This window comes from Grampus griseus, assembly GCF_964374135.1.
Source record: "Grampus griseus genome assembly, chromosome: 5".
Taxonomy (NCBI): domain Eukaryota; kingdom Metazoa; phylum Chordata; class Mammalia; order Artiodactyla; family Delphinidae; genus Grampus; species Grampus griseus.
In genome coordinates, this window is record NC_138998.1 from 127,974,103 (window position 1) to 127,994,033 (window position 19,931).

The following is a 19,931-nucleotide window of genomic DNA, read 5'->3' on the forward strand; positions in this document are numbered from 1 at the left end:
AAAGTGATTCTCAACCTAGAATTCCTTATACACACAAACTACTTCTTAGGTTGAAGAGTAAAATAAAGATATTTGGGATATTACCATCAGTAATCATTAATAAAGGATGTATTCCAGCTAAATATGAGTCCTAGGAAAAAACATGGGATACTATAAATATGTGGGTCAGAGAGCCAGTAGAGTCATTAAATTAAAATCACTGTCAGCTGTTTTTAAAAAAACAAAAGTATCATCTAAATTCTCAGGTGATCCCAACATGGGAAGTGGGGTTGGGAGACATTAGGAGAAACCAGTGAAAACATGCTAAACTTTTTATCTTTATTAAGAGAGGATATGATGCTGATCAGTGGGAACACCGTGAGAACATAATGTCTTTGTGCGCATGTGTGTGTTTCAAAGTTTAAGGGTGAAAAAATTACAGTGAAAAAAGGACAAAGGCATAGTAAGCAAATGGAAACAAAAAGAAAGCAGTGCTGTGTTCTTAATCTTAAGCAAGGTTGAATTCACAACAAAAAGCAGTAAGCAAGACAAAGACATTTTATAGTAAACATAATCCTCAGATAAGATATATTGATCATAAATATCAATGACCCAACTGGTATATCATGAAAAACTACCAAAAAATATATAAGTAGACAGAAGCATGCTAATAATGAAAGACTTTTGATTGCGTCAATTATAAACAATTAAATCACTTCATTCAGGCCATAGAAAATCAAGTACATATAAAATAAGATTCTAGAAGATCTAACGACCTAACTAATAAGGTAGATCCAATTAATATAGTGAAGTCTATACTTTAAAACCAGAAAACAAAGTGCAGAGAGTGGGAAAGACATTACTAAGCACAATGCAAGAATCAGAAACTTTAAAAGTAGATTCAATAAATATTTTTAAATATCTGCATAGCAAAAAATACTGAAAATCAAAATGCAATAACAAACTGAAGGCAAATAATTACCAAACATATGAAAAACTTTCATGTAGTAGACAGGTCATGTTTTTTGCCCAGCATCTATATCAGTACCACAATTTTGCTTGGTGGATCATTCTGGCTCTCTGGTTGTGTTGGGCCCCCCCGCCTCTGCGTCCCAAGAGAGGCGGGGGAGCTCATGTCATCTACCTGGTCACAGGATCAAGTCAATCATTAGCACATGACCTATTCGGAGCCAGTAAGAAAGAGCGAATGACAAGGACTTCTGTGCAAGCAACTGGAAAAAAAGACTCTTCCACTGAATTTGGTGGCATGAAGCTGTAAAGATGCAGCCATCCTGGTACCAAAAGGAGGATTAGCCTGAGAATGAAGCTGAAGAGGCAAAACTAAGGAATGAACCCCAGAGCCATATACTGGTGCCTAAACAGATTAGATAGAAATAATCAGTATTCTCAATGTCTTTAAATATATGTGGGGCGGGGTGGTGGGCAGGCAGAGGATAAACAATTAGAAGAGACTTTGAGGCTGAACTTTGATATGCAGAAAACTATGCAAGTGAAAAAGTACTTATCACTAGGTGTTGTGGGTTGAATCATATTCCCTCAAAAGACATGCTGAGGTCCTAAGCCATCCACTCACCCCCACCTCTGTGTATATGCCCTTATTTGCAAATAGAATCTTTCCAAATATAATCAAGTTAAAATGAGGTCATACTAGAATAGGTAGGGCCCTAAATCTAATGACTGGTGTCCTAATAAGGAAAGATTGGGAGATACAAAGACATACAGGAAAGAAGGCCATGTGAAGACTAAGGGAGAGATGGGCGCTACACTGCCACAAGCCAAGGAAGGTCAAGGATTGCTGGTAACCCCCAGAAGTTAGGAGAGGCAAGGAAGGAGTCTTACCTAGAGGCTTCATGGAGAGCATGGCCTGTCGAACAACTTGATTTTGAGTTTCTCACTTCCAGAACTACGGGAGAATAAATTTCTGTTCTTTTAAACCCCTTAGTTTGTAGTAATTTGTTATGACAGGCCTAAGAAACTAATACACTGGATAATTATTAACTTTAAGGAAAAGCAAAAAGTTGTACAAGAAAGCAAATGTAACTAGTATATTACACATCTGTTTTGAGTAGCATTTATATAAAAAAATAATGTAAAAAAATCACGATATAATCATATTGAGAACATGGGGAGAGAGGGAGTGGCAATTACATTTGTTTATTTGAGGCAGAAGAATTAAATTCTTGCCTTCTATCATGAGAACTTTACCTCCTACTATGGGAACTCAACAGATAATGCTAAAGTTGAGAAATCAAGTAATATCATTATAAGCTTGGTATATAGAAAGATGGGAATAGATGGCCAAAGAAACAGCTAAAAGTTGAAAATGGCCTCCCCTGGGAAATGAGACATGAGAAGTTGGGTGCTGGGGTGCTAGAGTGGATTGTTTTTTCATAATAAATCATGTAGAATTATTTGGCCTATGTATGTTATCAACCTCGGTAAAAATAAAAACAAAACCAAAAAGGAAAAATATGCAAAAATGAACAGACAATTCACAAAAGAAGAAACTCAAATGATGAAAATATGAACACATGCCTAACCTCAGTTACCAATTAGAACAATTTAATTTAAAATAAACAAAAAATAAATCTAACAATATTAAAATCTGCCACAAAGAGGTGGCAGAAATATAAATAAGTACAATTAGCTTGGGGAGAAATTTTGAAATTTGAAAATGTCAAGTAAATTTTAAAATGTGTACACATTACAACCCTGCTGATCCACTCTGGGTTGAATCCCAGGAAATTTCTGTAAAAGACCAGAAAAAGCCATGTTTAAGAAAGTTGATTACAGTGTCACTCATAACAGTGAAAACCTGGAAAAAACTAAATGTTTACCAATTGATATTTATCCATGCCAGGTAGCAATTGTTTTATAATTTCCAAAAACCTATGTGGCAATTAAGAGCAGTAAACTAACTTTACATACCAAAACACAAATCCCAGATAATGTTGAGTGAAAAGGAAATTTGAAGAACAATACATCCAACCTATCACCAGTTACACAAATATGAAAACACATAAACCAGATGTTGTCTATGAATGTATGAATAAAAGCATGAAAACATGGGTTAGACGGATCCTAAATCCATGAAATAAGTTATTTTGGATTGAGGATTACAAAATGGAACTGAAGGTGAGTACAGAAAGAACACCCACGTCACTTGTAATATTTTAGTTCTTATATTTTAGAACTATTTTAAGGAAACATGAGAAAATACTACCAATTGTCAATTCTGGGTGTTGGATATTCAAGGTTTTTAAAAAATGTTATCCAAGTACTTTGTATTTTTATTTCTCAAATTTAAATATTTTAGTGAGAAAGAAATTTCAAAAACTGACTCGAAAAGAATGCAAATACCTGAATAGTCTAATAACCTATAGAAGATTCCCCCAAACACCAGAGAACCACCCACTAAAAGCACCAAGCACAATCAGTTTTATGTGTAGTTCTATCAAATGCTCCAGAAACGATGTCCTAAGGAAGCATAACCCTGATACAAAACAGAGCTACATCATTAGCATTTCAAATTTAACAGTGTATTAAATAAAAGAAAAATGCATCGTTTTGCTCGAGTGAGGTTTATAAAAAGAGAGCATTCATGATTCAACATAAGAAAGGCAATTTCTGTACTATATTGCACTACTAAAAAATGAAATAAGGAAAACAAATCTTAATCTTAAGCCTCAACGTTGAAAGTTCAATGGATGTAAAAGAAAAAAAAAAAGGTTAAATTTAGTAACCATTACATTATGTATTTTTTCAAATCTTTGCCAACTAGGAATAGAAGGAAACTTCTAAGTGTAGAATAGAGAGAGAAAACATTCCCCTTAATCAAAAACAATAGACGCTGCCTCTATCCGGTGCTAGTCCACAAAATAAAACAAATTTTAATACTCTAAAGAAGAAAGTAAATGTTAGTAGCTGCAGATTATATAACCGTCTAATTAGACATTCCAGGTGCATCTGCTGACAACCCGTAAGCGAGGTGACCCTCCGGCCCCCGGTGCTCCGCCCCCACTGCAGGGCCTGCGCCCTTGCACGTACGCATGCGCATTGCGCATAAGCGTGGGCCGGAGGAGCGAAAGATGGCGGCGCCTTGTTTCCCTACGCCATTGTACAGGCATGTGGGCCGTGGCTCCTTCAGCGACGTGTACGAGCCCGCGGAGGACACATTTCTGCTGCTGGACGCGCTCGAGGCGGCGGCAGCCGAACTCACGGGGTGCGAGGAGGGCGAGGGTCCCCGCGGGAGAGGGCTCGGGAGTCCTGGAGAGGCGGCCGCGGGCGATCAAGGCAAGGACTGTCGCCGCCGTCCCCGAGAGGAGGCGGTGTCGGTCCACTTGGCGACAGTTGACACCAGAACACCGTAACTGAGGATTTTTTCCGTGGATACACGTAGTCAGTTTAGCGGGGATCTGTCCGCAGTTGCCAAGGTGGTGTTTTGGTTTCAGGGGCTCCATGCTTCCTCACCACGCCGAGATGTATCTTTTCCTATCAGCTGTTAACTGAGGACCCTAAGCCCCTGAGAGTAGCGATATTATAACACGTTCAAAAGCAAAACATTCTGAAAACGCTGCGTCTTAATATTACAACTTTTAGTAGATAACAGTGTCGCATGGCATTAATTTACTCAGTGCATAAAAGCATCCTCTAGCAATGGAAGGGCACAAAAAGGAAATGAGGTTGTAAAATATTGGAGTAGGGGAGTGTATTTAAACCCACTGAATAGCATACTCAGCTATCTAGCAACAGCCATTAGCCCCATGTGACTACTGAGCACTTGAGATGTGACTAGTACTGATTTTTTCATTTAACTGTAAAAAATTTAAAGTTACATGCAGCTAGCTGCCTATAGAATATACCCTAGCTCCTAATAAGTATTAAAATTGATTTGTTGACGTGCTCATATAAGTTTTAAATTAATAATATAAAAAGAGTAAATACTTTACATTGTCATTTTTTAAATGAAGGAAACTTGGATAATTAGATTTATGTAAAGATCAAGAGTTGAAATGGGTTTTCTCAGGATGAAACAAAGAGTTGTCAGGCTTCAAAGATCCATATTGTGTTTATTTATCCCTCTTGGTCAGATTTTTCCACGTGTAAAATGCCCCAACTATTATTAAACTAGTTTTTCATTGTGAACGATGGAACTTTTGGATTTACTGGAATATAGAATGGAACAGTACTGTTTTATAACTTGTCTTTTACTATCAAGATATCACAGAAAGATTTACAAGCACAAAGTGCCTTGCAAAGTGTGCTGTAAAAGGAACTGATTTTGTTTTAAAGTCTTGGGTATTTCTGGTCTTGGAGTTTTAATTATTTATGAGGCCACAATAGTTATTTTCAAGTAGAAGCCGCCTGGTAAGATTCAACAGACCTTCCTACAGCACAGTAAAGGCTTGTCAGATGTGTAGAAATGGTTCCAAAAGTGAGAAACCCCTGGAGTTTGTTGTTTTTGAATAGTTGTTTGGAAAGTTAGGTGCTAGAGAGCCCCCTATATCCTATCAAACCTATTTCTGTAATGGGGATAATTCGTGCCTTTGATGTATATATATGATTATAGGGAAGGACAAGTACAGTAGAATCAAGAATTTATTATATTCAATAGCATTCTTAGGAGTATTATTAATATTCTAAGATCAGATACTCAGATATTTTCCCAATTCAGTGTAAAGCTGTTCAAATATGGAATTTCTTTGCTGCTCTAAATCTATTATCAGTAGAATGGGGGAACTTTTCTTTCCCTGGGATATGCTGATGGACTTATGAATTACTTCAAAGTGACAGAGAAAATGTTTTTCATAAATAAATATTGTAATAATATCCTATCATTTTAGGAAATACCAAACTAGAAGCTCCTTGTGGGAAGGGCTGATGTCTTCCATCTTAATATTTCCAACCCTAAATTAACATTCCATGGTTTATGTAATGTTTTATAGAAATTAATTGAAAGCTACCTGTTATATTACTATTTTACAGACTTAAAATAAATTACATACCCCCAAACAGTTTTGAACTATGCAGTATTAAGCACAAAGTGGTTGTCGGAAATTAGCTTATTTATAAATTTCTTTTATATTTCCATATATTTGTAGGTGAGGGATGATGCTGGAGAAACAGACATAAAAGTAGCATGAGTTATTTTCCGAGATGTGTATTTTTTTTTTTTTTTTCCCGGTACGCGGGCCTCTCACTGTCGTGGCCTCTCCCGTTGCACAGCACAGGCTCTGGACGCACAGGCTCAGCGGCTATGGCTCATGGGCCTAGCCGCTCCGCGGCATGTGGGATCTTCCCGGACTGAGGCACGAACCCGTGTCCCCTGCATTGGCAGGTGGACTCTCAACCACTGCACCACCAGGGAAGCCCCCCGAGATGTGTATTTTAATACCACTACTAATACTTGTTTTATTTTGTTTTTTTAGAGTGGAAATATGCCTTGAAGTAGGGTCAGGGTCTGGAGTGGTATCTGCATTCCTAGCCTCTATGATAGGTCCTCAAGCATTGTACATGTAAGTATACAAATTCATCCACATCTTGGTCTAAGAGATTCACTATGGATATAACTGCTTGAATTAAATCATTTTTGTAAGTAAATAATATGTATCTGATAGTGTCTATTTAAGCGTAGTAAGTATTCAGATGCAAGTTATGCTTCCCTAAAAGTTATAATTGCGTGTTCAAAACCATTCCATCATACTGCATAATTATATAAGAAGCATAATAATTTTAGGTCATCTCTAAATTTGAATCTTTTTTTAAAAATTTATTTATTTATTTTTGGCTGCATTGGGTCTTCGTTGCTGCGCATGGGCTTTCTCTAGTTGTGGCGAGTGGGGGCTACTCTTGCAGTACGCGGGCTTCTCATTGCAGTGGCTTCTCGTTGCAGAGCACAGGCTCTAGGAGTGTGGGCTTCAGTATTTGTGGCATGCAGCCTCAGTAGTTGTGGCTTGCAGGCTCTAGAGAGCAGGCTCAGTAGTTGTGGTGCATGGGCTTAGTTGCTACACGGCATGTGGGATCTTCCTGGGCCAGGGGTCAAACCCGTGTCCCCTGCATTGGCAGGTGGATTCTTAACCACTGCACCCAAGCTACTGGGACCCAGTCCCTCGCTCTCTTCCTCCCCTTCCGAGACCTTTGCCCCAGCTTTGCTGGCCAAGTCGTGGGTCTTTCTTCCATCCCTTCATTGCATGTTACAGTTCACTTTGGCCCTTTTCCATCCATTCCCACCTCATTGCTAACCACACAGTACATTCCAGCCCCTCCCCTCAGAGGCCTTCAGAAGGCCTACACTGGTTCCCTCATCCCCATCCTTGTCCTGCCCTCTTCCCTCACCAGCTGGTTTAGAAGGATTTAGAATTCCCTTTGGTTTTTTTAGTACATTGTACGCACCAAAGTGTCAAGCCAGCCGTTGATAACACCCACCACATTCTGAGCTGCCTCCTCACCATTGTGCAGGGCAGTTTGCCTCCCTCCTGCTTCCCCACCTTCCTCCCTACCTCCTTAACTTTGTACTAGGCCGGCCTGGGCCTGCACCAGCTCAGCATCTTCTCAATTTTTTTCATATTATATATTATTTTAATTTTCTATTAAATTATTGGAATAAAAAAATGAATCTTATTTCAGATAAATAAGTTGATTATCAGAAAAAATTGGAAGTTAATAAAATTTCTCTTTAGAATATTTGAGAATATAGAAAATATAAAGAAGAAAATAAAAATCACCTTGGTGGTTCAGTGTTTAAAACTCCACGCTCCCAATGCAGGGAGCCTGTGTTCGATCCCTGGTCAGGGAACTAGATCCCACCTGCATGCCGCAACTAAGAGTTTGCATGCCACACCTAAGGAACCCACCTGCCGCAACTAAGGAGCCCACGTGCCACAACTCGTAAGACCAGGTGCAACCAAATAATTTTTTTTAATCACCTATAAATTTTACCACACATGGTCCAACTGTGTTTCCTCTATTGTTTTTTCATTTCCCATGTTTTTCATTTAATATTGTATGATGAGCATTTTCCTTTTAAATTTCAGTTTTGGTAGCTACATAGTATTCTCCTGCTGGATTCATAATTTCATAAATTCCTTCAGATATGTGTGCATGTAAGTGTATTCTTCTACTCTTGGACATTATATCAATATAACAATTTTTTTTTTTGCGGTACGTGAGCCTCTCACTGTTGTGGCCTCTCCCGTTGCGGAGCACAGGCTCTGGACGCACAGGCTCAGTGGCCGTGGTTCACGGGCCCAGCCGCTGCGTGGCATGTGGGATCTTCCCAGACCGGGGCACGAACCCGTGTCCCCTGCATCGGCAGGCGGACTCCCAACCACTGCGCCACCAGGGAAGCCCCTGAGTTCTTTTTTTTAATTCACCATTATTAAAGCATTCCAATTTTTTTTATAGATCTACTTTATGTAAAAGGAGTAGAGCATTCCTTGAATTTTTGTCCGTAGACACAGGATGTAGTTGGTTTTTTTCTGTTTATAGGTGCACTGATGTCAACCCTGAGGCAGCAGCATGTACCCTGGAGACAGCACGCTGTAACAAAGTCCACATTCAACCAATAATTACTGATTTGGTAAGCTGTTAGTCCTTGTCCAGTACTGTAATAATTAATTTTCTTTTCAAGTAAGTTAAGGTCAAGGTGATTTAGGTCAAAGAAACTTGAGTCATTAATTAACTTTTAACCTGCTGAACAAAGTAAATTCTTGACTGAGATAATCCATCTTTTCCACAATTCAAGGGAACTTTCTCTTGGCCTGTATAGATCAGGTATCTTTCAGTCAGAAGAATGCTCAAACTGGCTTTAATAAAAAGAGTGAACAGTTTCAGGAACTCAAATGATGTTACAGGCATCTTTTTCTTAACTGTAAACTTCTCTCTAGTGGCTGTATTCCTCAGCAGTCGTTCCCTTCATGGTAACAAGATGCTTGCATGTATGTATCTTGTTTCTCAGCAACTTCACAGGGAAAGAAACACTTTCTATTCAGTTACTCTAGCAGAAGCCCCAGAATGAGTGCCATTTATATCAGCTTTAGTCATACGCCTATCTCTCAAGGGGGATTGGAATATGCACATGATTGGCTTGAGCCTGAGTCATAGTCCCACTCCAGCAGCTCGGTTGGGATAATCCAAGCCACTTGGATTGAGAATGAGAGGAGGTAGAGTTTCCCCAATGAAAGTCAAGGACATGTAATCAGATGAAAGGCAGAATGGGTCCTGGGCAGGTAAAAACAACAAATGACGACTACAGAACCATCATTTTAAGTTACACATCGTACGTTTTTCAGTTCCAGTTTTTAAAACATTTTACATTATATTAGTAAGATTTGGATGATTCTGAACTTTTTTTCAGTTATAAATGTGAATGCCTTTTTATAAGCAAAAATCATAATAGTATGTACAGGTGGGCATAAGAAATATAAAATGCTTTCCATGCTTCTTGACATGTATTATTCTTGTACTGGTAAGGGTATTGAGCTTTTCTCTTTTTTAAACTCACAAATGATTTTGCAGCTTAGAAGGAATTAAGCCAAAGATCTAAGAAGTTCTATACATACCACTAGAAGTTGTTACTGCCATTAAAAATTAGACTATCAAGAAAGATACTCAATCAGTGTGGTGATTTTACTCTTTAAATTTTTATTTTATTTATTTTTTAATTAATTTACTAATTTTTGGCTGCGTTGGGTCTTTGTTGCTGTGCGCGGGCTTTCTCTAGTTGCAGCGAGCGGGGGCTACTCTTCGTTACGGTGCACAGGCTTCTCATTGCAGTGGCTTCCCTTGTTGCAGTACATGGGCTCTAGGCATGCGGGCTTCAGTAGTTGCAGCACATGGGCCCTAGAGCACGCGGGTTTCAGTAGTTGTGGCTTGCGAGCTTAGTTGCTCCGCAGCATGTGGGATCCTCCTGGACCCAGGGATCAAACCCATTTCCCCTGCATTGGCAGGCGGATTCTTAACCACTGTGCCACCAGGGAAGTCCCTAAATTTTTAAAGTTGTTTCTTTAATGTGTCCATAATTAGTATTATATTTTTTTGATAGAACAATAAAACTTTAGAGATACAAGAAATTCAGAATATCTATTTTTGTTAACAGAGGTAAGGGACACTTTTGAAAGTCACATAACTAATAAAGTGATAAATCCAGAATTTAAGCCCACATCTTCTGAATCAAAGTTGAGAGGTCTCACAGCTGTTTTATAACATGACTGGTGGTAGTCAGTTCTAAAGCTGTCAGAATCCATTCTTTCAGTAATGAAAGCTGACCATGATGCGGAGTGTTGACTTGTGGCAAAGAAGGTAGGAAGAGATAGGTATGAGCATGGGTATTGTGATCAGATTACAAAACTCTTTACATTTGCTTGTATTCTGAACACTGGACATAGGGTGTCACAGCTATCATATAAAAGAGAATCATTGTTTTGGTTAACTGAGTTTGTTCACAAAGTAGTACTTTCATTGTATTTCTTTTGTAGTTTTAGAAAAAAACCTTTTTCAAATGTGTCTTATGCATTTCCTTACATTCTTAAAACAAAATGAACATAATTTTACCTTTTAGTGATTCAGGGTCATTAATATGAATATCAGTTATTATTCTGTACTATACGTGATAATGACTAAGGTTTATTCAGGTGTTTCTGCCTTTACATTAAGTAGCTATAGCCTGCAGTGATTTTGAGTTTTTATTTTCTCTCCTCTTTGTCTGTCTTTTCACTTGCTTTATGTTGTCATGTTTCACTGCTACCCATTGATAGCACTTTCCTGGCTCTTTTCATGTGCTTTGTGCTAGAATACCAAACAATTAATTTAGTTAGACTTGTATTTAAACTAAGAGTTAAGGGATTCTGAATAAGTGCTTCTCACACAGAGTACCTTTTGCTGTATGGATTTAAAACTTGCTGTCAGAGGCCTTTTTTGCTTACTTCTTAATTCTTGGGTTTATTCTAGTGCTGTGAGACTATTCAAAAGGTAGATATGGATGAGTGAGGGTTGCCTGTAATTAGATTTTATATCCAGTCCACAGTGACTTCTCATTTAAATCCATTTTCTTTTTAACTCCGTAATTTTCTATTTTTTTAGTATCAATTTGTTCCTTTATTTGAAGTCCAGTACTGAAATGATTATTAGTATATAGTACCTCAGGGCTTACACAGCAAATTCTTTTCTAATTTCCTTACTCAGCATTTCCTGAAAATTACATTTTTGAATTCTTTTTACAATTGGGAAACTTAATTTCTTTATGGAATTGAAAATAAAGCTTTTGGTTATTTCAAATGTACTTCCTCACCAATGTTATTACTAGAAAGAACAGCAGATTAACTAGTCGCCTTTCTACTTGCAGAAGATACACCTGAATTATGTTCCACAAAATAGTTATCTGTTCTCTTTTTAAATGAGTAGAGAAAGAAATTACCTTTGAAGAATAACAGGGTTGGAATTCGTGAGTGAGAGTCAGTGTGAAGTAATATTTGAAGGAAATGGCTTTAGGGGTGAGAACTCATCCGGATACAGCATTTTTACTTTACTGTGCCTGCGAAGGTATAGGATGACATCATCAGACATAATTTTTTAAATACTTAGTTATTTAATTCAATCAGAGGGATGCTTTAAATGACATTTTGCCCTAAATATACTTTCTTTAAAAAGACATTTTTCTTATTCTATAGAAAGTTGTATCAGTTCAAATATTTATAAAATGCCAAACAACTGATGTTTTCAGGTCTCTTCCCACTATTTTTAGTCCTTTGTTTCTTTGATATCTAATTGTTTTAGCCAATACATATACAAGTAATTAAAGACGTAGAAAGAAAAACAAAATTCTGTCTTCTGATATTTTTGTCATTCATGTATGTTTTCTGTCATCTTGTAAAATATTTCCCTTGGTTATAGAAAATAAATGTTTAAGTTAGCAGCTATAACTTTAAAGTTGTGCACAAATCTATGCAGAATATGTGAGAGCTTGCCTCCGTCTTCTAAAAGTGAGCCCAGAATGTAAACATGTGAGCTGTTGAAGAGCAGAGTGTTCATTCTGATAAATAGTTTATTTTCCCTATTTTTAGGTAAATGCATATAATCTTTATCTGAATGAAAGTGTGAAGATATTTATCTCCATTTCTGTCTTAAATTTGGCTCTCTAACACATTTTTTCTAAAAACATGAGGGACTTTATTTAAAGATTGATTAGATGGATATCTATCTATCCATCTACTTATTTATTATTTCTGGGTCCAGCTTAAAATTCTGACTATTTTGAACATTTTTTAGGTCAAAGGCTTGCTACCAAGATTGAAGGAAAAAGTTGATCTTCTGGTGTTTAATCCTCCCTATGTAGTGACTCCACCTGAAGAGGTAAGACATACAACAAAATTTAATTACTAATATTTTCAGCTTTTTTCTACCTAAAAGTCAAACATACTTCATCATATGACATCAGTCAGCCGCTAATAACACAGACTGCTCTCATTTTACTTGTAATTGTCAATTATTGGATACTATTGGTAGACATAGGAAAGGAACCTGAAACTAATGGAAATACAAACTGTGGTCCATATCTATTCTTTAAAATCCCATCCAAATCAAGCCATGGTGTTTAAATTCATGTATCTGTGTGTACCTTTATCATGAATAACAAATTTGCAAAAAAAAAATATTTTTAATCACCTTAAATTCACATAGGAATTATTTCTGAAAGCCTTAGCTTTCCTCCTTTCACAGGTGTCAGGAAGTGGGGTTGGGGGAAAGCAGTCCTCATCTCAGGTAGGAAAAAGCTATAACCCTGACATGCATTGCTGTAGCATTTCCAGTGATGAAGAGGAAAACCGCAGTAACCATTTCCCAGTTTAAAGAAAGAATGGTCAAAGCAGACAAAAGTTTAGTGATGGACTAGCTAGCTTTCCTCTGAATTATTGTACCTATTTTATTCTTTGATGATCACTCTCTGGCAAGGCTGATAAATATTACATTCACCTTTACCAAGATGGGAAGGGTCTATATTGCTGCTGTTACTACTGAGAAGTTGTTGCTCCCCTGACATATGAACTCATGTGAGAAGGAAAGTCATTGTCATAAGGTGAACAGCAGTGGAGGGAAATGCAGCTTAATAAAACTTTTTTTAATATATAAATTTATTTATTTTTGGCTGCGTTGGGTCTTCATTGCTGCGCGCGGGCTTTCTCTAGTTGCGGCGAGTGGGGGCTACTCTTTGTTGTGGTACGCGGGCTTCTCATTGTGGTGGCTTCTCGTTGCAGAGCAAGGGCTCAAGGCACGTGGGCTTCGGTAGTTGTGGCATGTGGGCTCAGTAGTTGTGGCTTGCAGGCTCTAGAGCGCAGGCTCAGTAGTTGAGGCGCACGGGCTTAGTTGCTCCTCTGCATGTGGGAACTTCCCGGACCAGGGATTGAACCCGTCTCCCCTGCACTGGCAGGAGGATTCTTAATCACTGCACCACCAGGGAAGTCCCTGCAGCTTAATAAAACTCTTTAGAAAAGCACTATGGAAATAAATATCAAGCGTGACCAATAATCTCAGTCTTTGAGATCTAATTTAGGAAAATGATTAACAATAGAATATAAACTGTAATTTACAAAAATATGTTTAGTGCACCTTTATTTATGATAACAAGTAATATGAACCTATATATGTAACAGAAGAGAGACAGTTAAGTAAATCATGGTTTATCAGGTCTACAGACTACTGGGAAGACTAGTGAATGAGGAGGAGATTCTGGGAACATGGTGAGATGAATGGGCTTCCTTTCTCCCACATTCCTACTCCTAAGCTGTGTGTGTAATTATGTACATAATTGAGTGTGGGCAATGACTTGGGCTTTGTCACAGTTGCAACAGAGAGAGCTAGTGTCATAATTTCCATTAGCTGAGCAATTAGCTGGAGAGCAGGGTTAAATACAGCACAACAAAGATTTTCTGGAGCCTGAAAATACGTTTTACTATGTAAAACATTAGGAAATGAATTTAAAGATAATGTAGTCTCTGTCAAGACCTGAATCAGTGGTATGGAAACCAAATGAAAATATTTCAGTGCATTGAGCATGAAGATAAAAAAAAGGAAACAATGAAGGTAAAAGTTAAGAGACTTAGAGGTTAGATCCAGGAGACATACAAATAATAGGAGTTTGTAAAAAGTTGTGGCTATACTTACTATTACATCCCTCAACATGAGGTTAGGTACTGTTGGTTTGTACCTGTGACTTATAAAGGATCAGGGGAAGGCACAGCAAAGCCCAGGTAGTAGGCAGTCAGCAGACCACCGAACGTGACTCCTTCCAGAGATGAAAACTTCCCCTCCATGGCCTGTGAGAATGTGCTTGTCGCCAGGAGATCCTCCTGGAGGGTGGTCTCTAGTGCAAGCAGACAAACCTGGCTGAGCATCCCTGGGGGGCGTGTAAACAGGGTCCAGCACAGAGGGCTCCTAGTCCACACTGAAACAGAAGTGACAAGGGACAGGCTTGGCAAAAGCTGTCATCACCATGCACTCTTTCCATGGGTAACTTTACACTGTGAAACATCCAGAGAATGGGCTCCACCAAAATAAGGGAGTAAGCCAAGAAACGGGAAGATATGGGCCCCAGAAAAAGGGAATTCTTGGAATGTTAGAAAAGGGAAGTCTCCAGGATGAAAGGCATGACAAAAAAAGCAGAGGAACTGATAAATTCCCTAGTATTATTAACTATGTGGGAAATTATATTGAGGAGCTTATGATAAATATGAGAATAATTTAAATTAGATACAAAAAAATTAAGCAAATGGACATGCTGAATGCCCATCAATAGCTAAATAAGAAATGATACTCTAACACAATAAAATATTATGCAGCCATTAAAAAGGAAATTGAACTATACCTGATCACATGAAGAGATTTCCATATGGTACTGTTGAGAAAAGCAAGATACAGGCAAGAATGTAGATATAATCCTTTTTTTGTAAAACACGGACAAAAAGGAAAAACGTGTGTGTGTGTATGTAAGATGGGAGGGTAGCAGACAAGCAAAACAGAAAAGGGAAAAGTAGTTTTTTTTTTAAAAGGAGGTATACGAACATATTTCTCTTAATTGTACATGTATATGGTTATAGGTATAAAGAAATTCATTTTTACGGGCTTGTGGGATCTTAGTTCCCCAACCAGGGATCAAACCTATGCCCCCTGCAGCAGAAGTGTGGAGCCCTAACCACTGGACCGCCAGGCAATTCCCAAGAAATTATTTTTAATGGGGAAATATATGCCATGATAAATGAATAAAAGCAGAATGTATAATTGTATGGAAATAATTTAAACTAAAATGTGGACAAAAACCATTAAAGGGATTAGGAAGAAAATAATTGTATTAGGGTTTAAGTAGTTTTTGAGTGATTTCATCAAGATATTCTTTTTTTTAACATTTTTATTGGAGTATAATTGCTTTACAATGGTGTGTTGGTTTCTGCTTTATAACAAAGTGAATCAGTTATACATATACATATATCCCCATATCTCTTCCCTCTTGCGTCTCCCTCCCTCCCACCCTCCCTATCCCACCCCTCTAGGTGGTCACAAACCACCTAGCTGATCTCCCTGTGCTGTGTGACTGCTTCCCACTAGCTATCTATTTTACATTTGGTAGTGTATATATGTCCATATATACACTACCACTCTCTCACTTTGTCCCCTTCCCTGTGTCCTCAAGTCCATTCTCGAGTAGGTCTGCATCTTTATTCCTGTCCTGACCCTAAGTTCTTCATGACCACTTTTTTTTTTTCTTAGATTCCATATATATGTGTTAGCATACGGTATTTATTTTTCTCTTTCTGACTTACTTCACTCTGTATGACAGACTCTAGGTCCATCCACCTCACTACAAATAACTCAATTTCATTTCTTTTTATGGCTGAGTAATATTCCATTGTATATATGTGCCACATCTTCTTTATCCATTCATCTCTCGATGTATTCTTAAGTTTTAGAAACAATATACAGTGTTAAGCATCTAAAGATTTTTAATGCTATATAAACTCATGGGTTTTGTTTCTATACTATAATTAGATCATTGTAGGAAAAAATGCTTCAATGTACTTTTATGTAATAAGTGGGTTCCTGAAAAAGGGCTGTAGTACTCTCAGTAATCTAGAAGACAGCCAGATACAGTGGGACATTTTGAAACTTTGTTTCTGCAAAGTAGATCTCTTATAATACAAGTTCTCCCTTTTAGTTTCTTCCTAATTGTTCTATATTAAGAATTTAAACATTGTATTAATAGTATCAACTATTATTAAACCACATTATTATGCACAGAGCACTGTTCTCAAACTTTAAATATACTTCCTCATTTATTCCTAAAGGACAAAAATAATTTTTTACCATTTTCCTAATTTTACAGATAAAACTGTTGTTTTTCTAATTTTACAGGTAAGAGAGGAAACTAATTCATCAAGATTACAGACTTATCTATATAAGATTTGGAGACATGAAGGGTTCTGTAAGGGAGTTTTCTCCTGTAGTGCCAGCTGCCATAATTAAATGTGAAATGGTGACAGATATTTAGGACCTTTAGCTTTATGTTGCTAATCACACAAAGATTTATCCCAAGGGCAAAAGAAAAAAAAGATTACAGGCTTATGCAAGGTCACACATGCTAGGAAATGATGGGGCTCAGATTCAGCTTTACTGCTGCCTCCTCATCAGCAGTAAAATAAAAAGTACATTACTGTTTGGTGAACGTTACTTGTCAAAAAGATTCAGTTTTTTTTAATGTAACTTAAGTCAAAACAGAACAATCTTTCTAATTGGTCACAGGTAAGGAGTCACGGGATAGAGGCAGCTTGGGCTGGTGGCCAAAATGGTCGTGAAGTCATGGACAGATTGTTTCCACTGGCTCCAGAGCTCCTTTCACCAAGAGGATTGTTCTATTTAGTCACCATTAAAGAAAACAATCCAGGTAATACAGACCAGTTTATCTTTTAACCATTTACTTTGCTGAAATCAAGGCTAATTATGTCAAAGATGGTAGTAACCCAGAATGTTAATGAATGTAATCACTGACAACAGATAATACAGACATAACATTCATGTTGAAAGAGGAGAGAGATTTTTTAGAGGTAGATTTTTCTGATTTTAAAGAGTATTGTCTTTTTTGGAGTGAGGGAGATTTTTTTCCCTAATTTATCAACTAATATTCAAATACAGAATCTATAATCTTCTTAAAACACCTCACCCTCAGTTCACTCTGTGAATTTTCTCTCTATATTCTAGTCTTCATGTCTTGGCAGTTCTGCTGCATACTCTTTAGTTCATCTGAAGTTTTATCATGAAAGGTATCTCCTGATAGGATTTTTATATCTTGGTTTTCAGATTACTTGGTTAACTAAATCGACCATAATCTCTCTTCTCTTTTCTGTACATCTCAGGTTTGATTATTATCTTATATGTTACATTCTCAGCCCCTCAAATCACATCATAATTAACTAGGGTTTTCGGATTGTTTGGTTTTGAGGGTTTGTTTTTTGTGACCCCAGTTTCTTGGTTTCATCTTTTTAGTGTTAGTTATTTAGAAAGAGAAGGTCTTGCTTTTTTCAGTACCTTTAAAGAAATAAGCTACTTCATTTACTACCACTTTTCAATGTCAGTATATGATTTGCACACACGCTCGTTGGCATTTTTCATCCAAAAGGGAGGATATAGGGCAGAGATTAGAGCCAAGCAACTAAAAAATGAATCATTTACTGTAATAGTAAGTATAACTAACGTTTCTGTTGAGTCCAGAGTAGGCTACCACTGCAAAGCAGTTATTCAGTCTGATTAGAATTCTCAGCAACACCCTGAAAATCCAAGGTGCTCTCATCTGTCTGAAGTCCAAGTTCACTTCAATAGAAATTACATGGTATATGCTATTTTCTTAGATAAATAGAATTTGTAAATAGTCTGTCTATCATCTTATTAAACTGTTTAGTGATAATATGTACTTCACCATATGATTTAATTGGATTTTACCTTTTGTTTTAATTTTCGTTTTAGAAGAAATTTTGAAAATAATGAAGACAAAAGGTCTACAAGGGACCACTGCACTTTCCAGGCAAGCAGGCCAAGAAATCCTTTCAGTCCTCAAGTTCACCAAGTCCTAATCTATAGTGTGTGCTACTGAGAGCTGCATGCGTTTGGCATATTTTGAAACAGAAGTCATTTCTTAGTTAACAAATAAAGTCAGAAATTTGTCATATAGAAAAAGGCAGAAGAGTAAGGCATTTCCTTTTGCCCAGGAATCAGGCCTACAGAAATATTTGCACAAATGCAAGTAAATATATATAATATATATATAATTTGAATTTTATATATTACATATATGTGGAGAATATATAATAAATTATATTTGTAGGGCTTCCCTGGTGGCGCAGTGGTTGAGAGTCCGCCTGCCGATGCAGGGGACACGGGTTCGTGCCCCGGTCCGGGAAGATCCCACATGCCGGCGGAGCGGCTAGGCCCATGAACCATGGCCTCTGAGCCTGCACGTCCGGAGCCTGTGCTCTGCAACGGACGAGGCTACAACAGTGAGAGGCCCGCGTATCGCAAAATATATATATATATATATATATGTATATTTGTATATGAAGAGGATGTTCATTTCAGCATTACTTGTAATGGCAAAACAATGAAGTTAACCTAAATGTCCATCAGCAAAGGGATTGGTAAAATAAATTACAGTATGTTCATGTTACTGAACATGAGTGACATATCCAGCCATTAAACACAAGTAAGTTCTGTATATACTGAACCAGAAGAGGTTCATGATGTGCTACTGAGTAGTGAAAAAAATCAAGTTGCAAAATAGTACTAACCTATATGTATATTTTTGAAAAACTAACAAAGAAAGTTTGTGTGTATGTGTGTATAAGAAATTCTCAAAAGGTAAATAACAGGTGGGAATAGAGGAACTTTCATTCTTTTGTGTTGGCATTTGTACAATCATAGTGTATTCTGTAATTAAACACAATCGTTTATTTAAAATGTTTTAAGTTTACCTTTACTTATTGTCTCCATTCTCTTTCTATTATTTAGAATGGCTTCTTCCTCCATTCTTCTCCTTGGTCACGTTTTTCCTACTTTTTATCCTCTATCATATATTTCTGTTTTCTTCTTGCATATATATTGCAGACTGCTTTCATTTTTTTCTTAGGTCCCGGAGAGTTGTATGTAAATAAACCCAGCACTCAAATTAATCACATTTTTAAGAGCCCACATGTATCTTTCAAGAAATGTCAAATTACCTTTACTAAATTTAGGAACCTCTTCTGTAACTTCCCCACCATTTAAAATATACAGTTGACCCTTGAACAACATGGGTTTGAACTGTACGGGTCCACTTATACACAGATCTTTTTCAATAAAGACACACTACAGTATTTCACTATCAGGGGTTGGTTAAAGCCATGGATGCCATGGAGGGCTGACTGTAGAGTTATATGTGGATTTTTGACTGTGAGGGGGGTCAGTGCCCTAACCCCGGTGGTGTTCAAGGGTCAGCTGTATTTATCAAAATCAATTAGCAGGACTGTGTAGGACCAGAGTGAGAGCAATCTATAATTTTTTAATTTGGCTACATTCAGAATCACCTGAGGAAGTTAAAGATTATGCATTCCTAAGCCCCACCATAAACCCATGGAATATTCTGCTGACCAGACCTAAAAACTGTATTTTTTAAAATGTACTTCTCAACATTCTTTAGTCACCCTGTCAAATTTTAGAACTATTGCTTTAGATGGCATGCTCATTTAATCCTTTGGATAATCCACAGAAAGAATAGAATTATCCACCTTTGATGTTCAGAAAGGTTAAATAATTTGTTCAAAGAAGCACAGTAGTAAAGAGTGAAAACAGTATGGCAACATTTCAAACACAGATCTGACTCCAAAAGCTGTCTTTTTCTTTGCTTATGCTGCTTTCAGCAGCAA

The 19,931-nt window shown here is 37.4% G+C and overlaps 1 protein-coding gene across 1 annotated transcript; it reads left to right on the forward strand.

Moving 5' to 3' along the window:
• Positions 1-4,079: 4,079 nt before the first annotated feature.
• HEMK2 (HemK methyltransferase 2, ETF1 glutamine and histone H4 lysine) lies at positions 4,080-18,929 on the forward strand. The gene is made up of 6 exons (XM_082654260.1): positions 4,080-4,222; positions 6,429-6,515; positions 8,488-8,578; positions 12,265-12,348; positions 16,783-16,924; positions 18,001-18,929. Exons 1-6 carry the CDS (start codon positions 4,089-4,091, stop codon positions 18,105-18,107), a joined length of 645 nt encoding a protein of 214 aa, XP_082510386.1. The 5' UTR covers positions 4,080-4,088; the 3' UTR covers positions 18,108-18,929.
• The last annotated feature ends 1,002 nt before the right edge of the window (positions 18,930-19,931 follow it).

Excerpts from the sequence above, each read along its gene's own strand:
- HEMK2 (XM_082654260.1), top strand. The coding sequence starts at position 4,089 with ATGGCGGCGCCTTGTTTCCCTACGCCATTGTACAGGCATGTGGGCCGT. Across the intron at positions 8,579-12,264 it reads AACCAATAATTACTGATTTG|GTCAAAGGCTTGCTACCAAG; the intron begins GTAAGCTGTTAG and ends AACATTTTTTAG. Across the intron at positions 16,925-18,000 it reads CATTAAAGAAAACAATCCAG|AAGAAATTTTGAAAATAATG; the intron begins GTAATACAGACC and ends TTTTCGTTTTAG.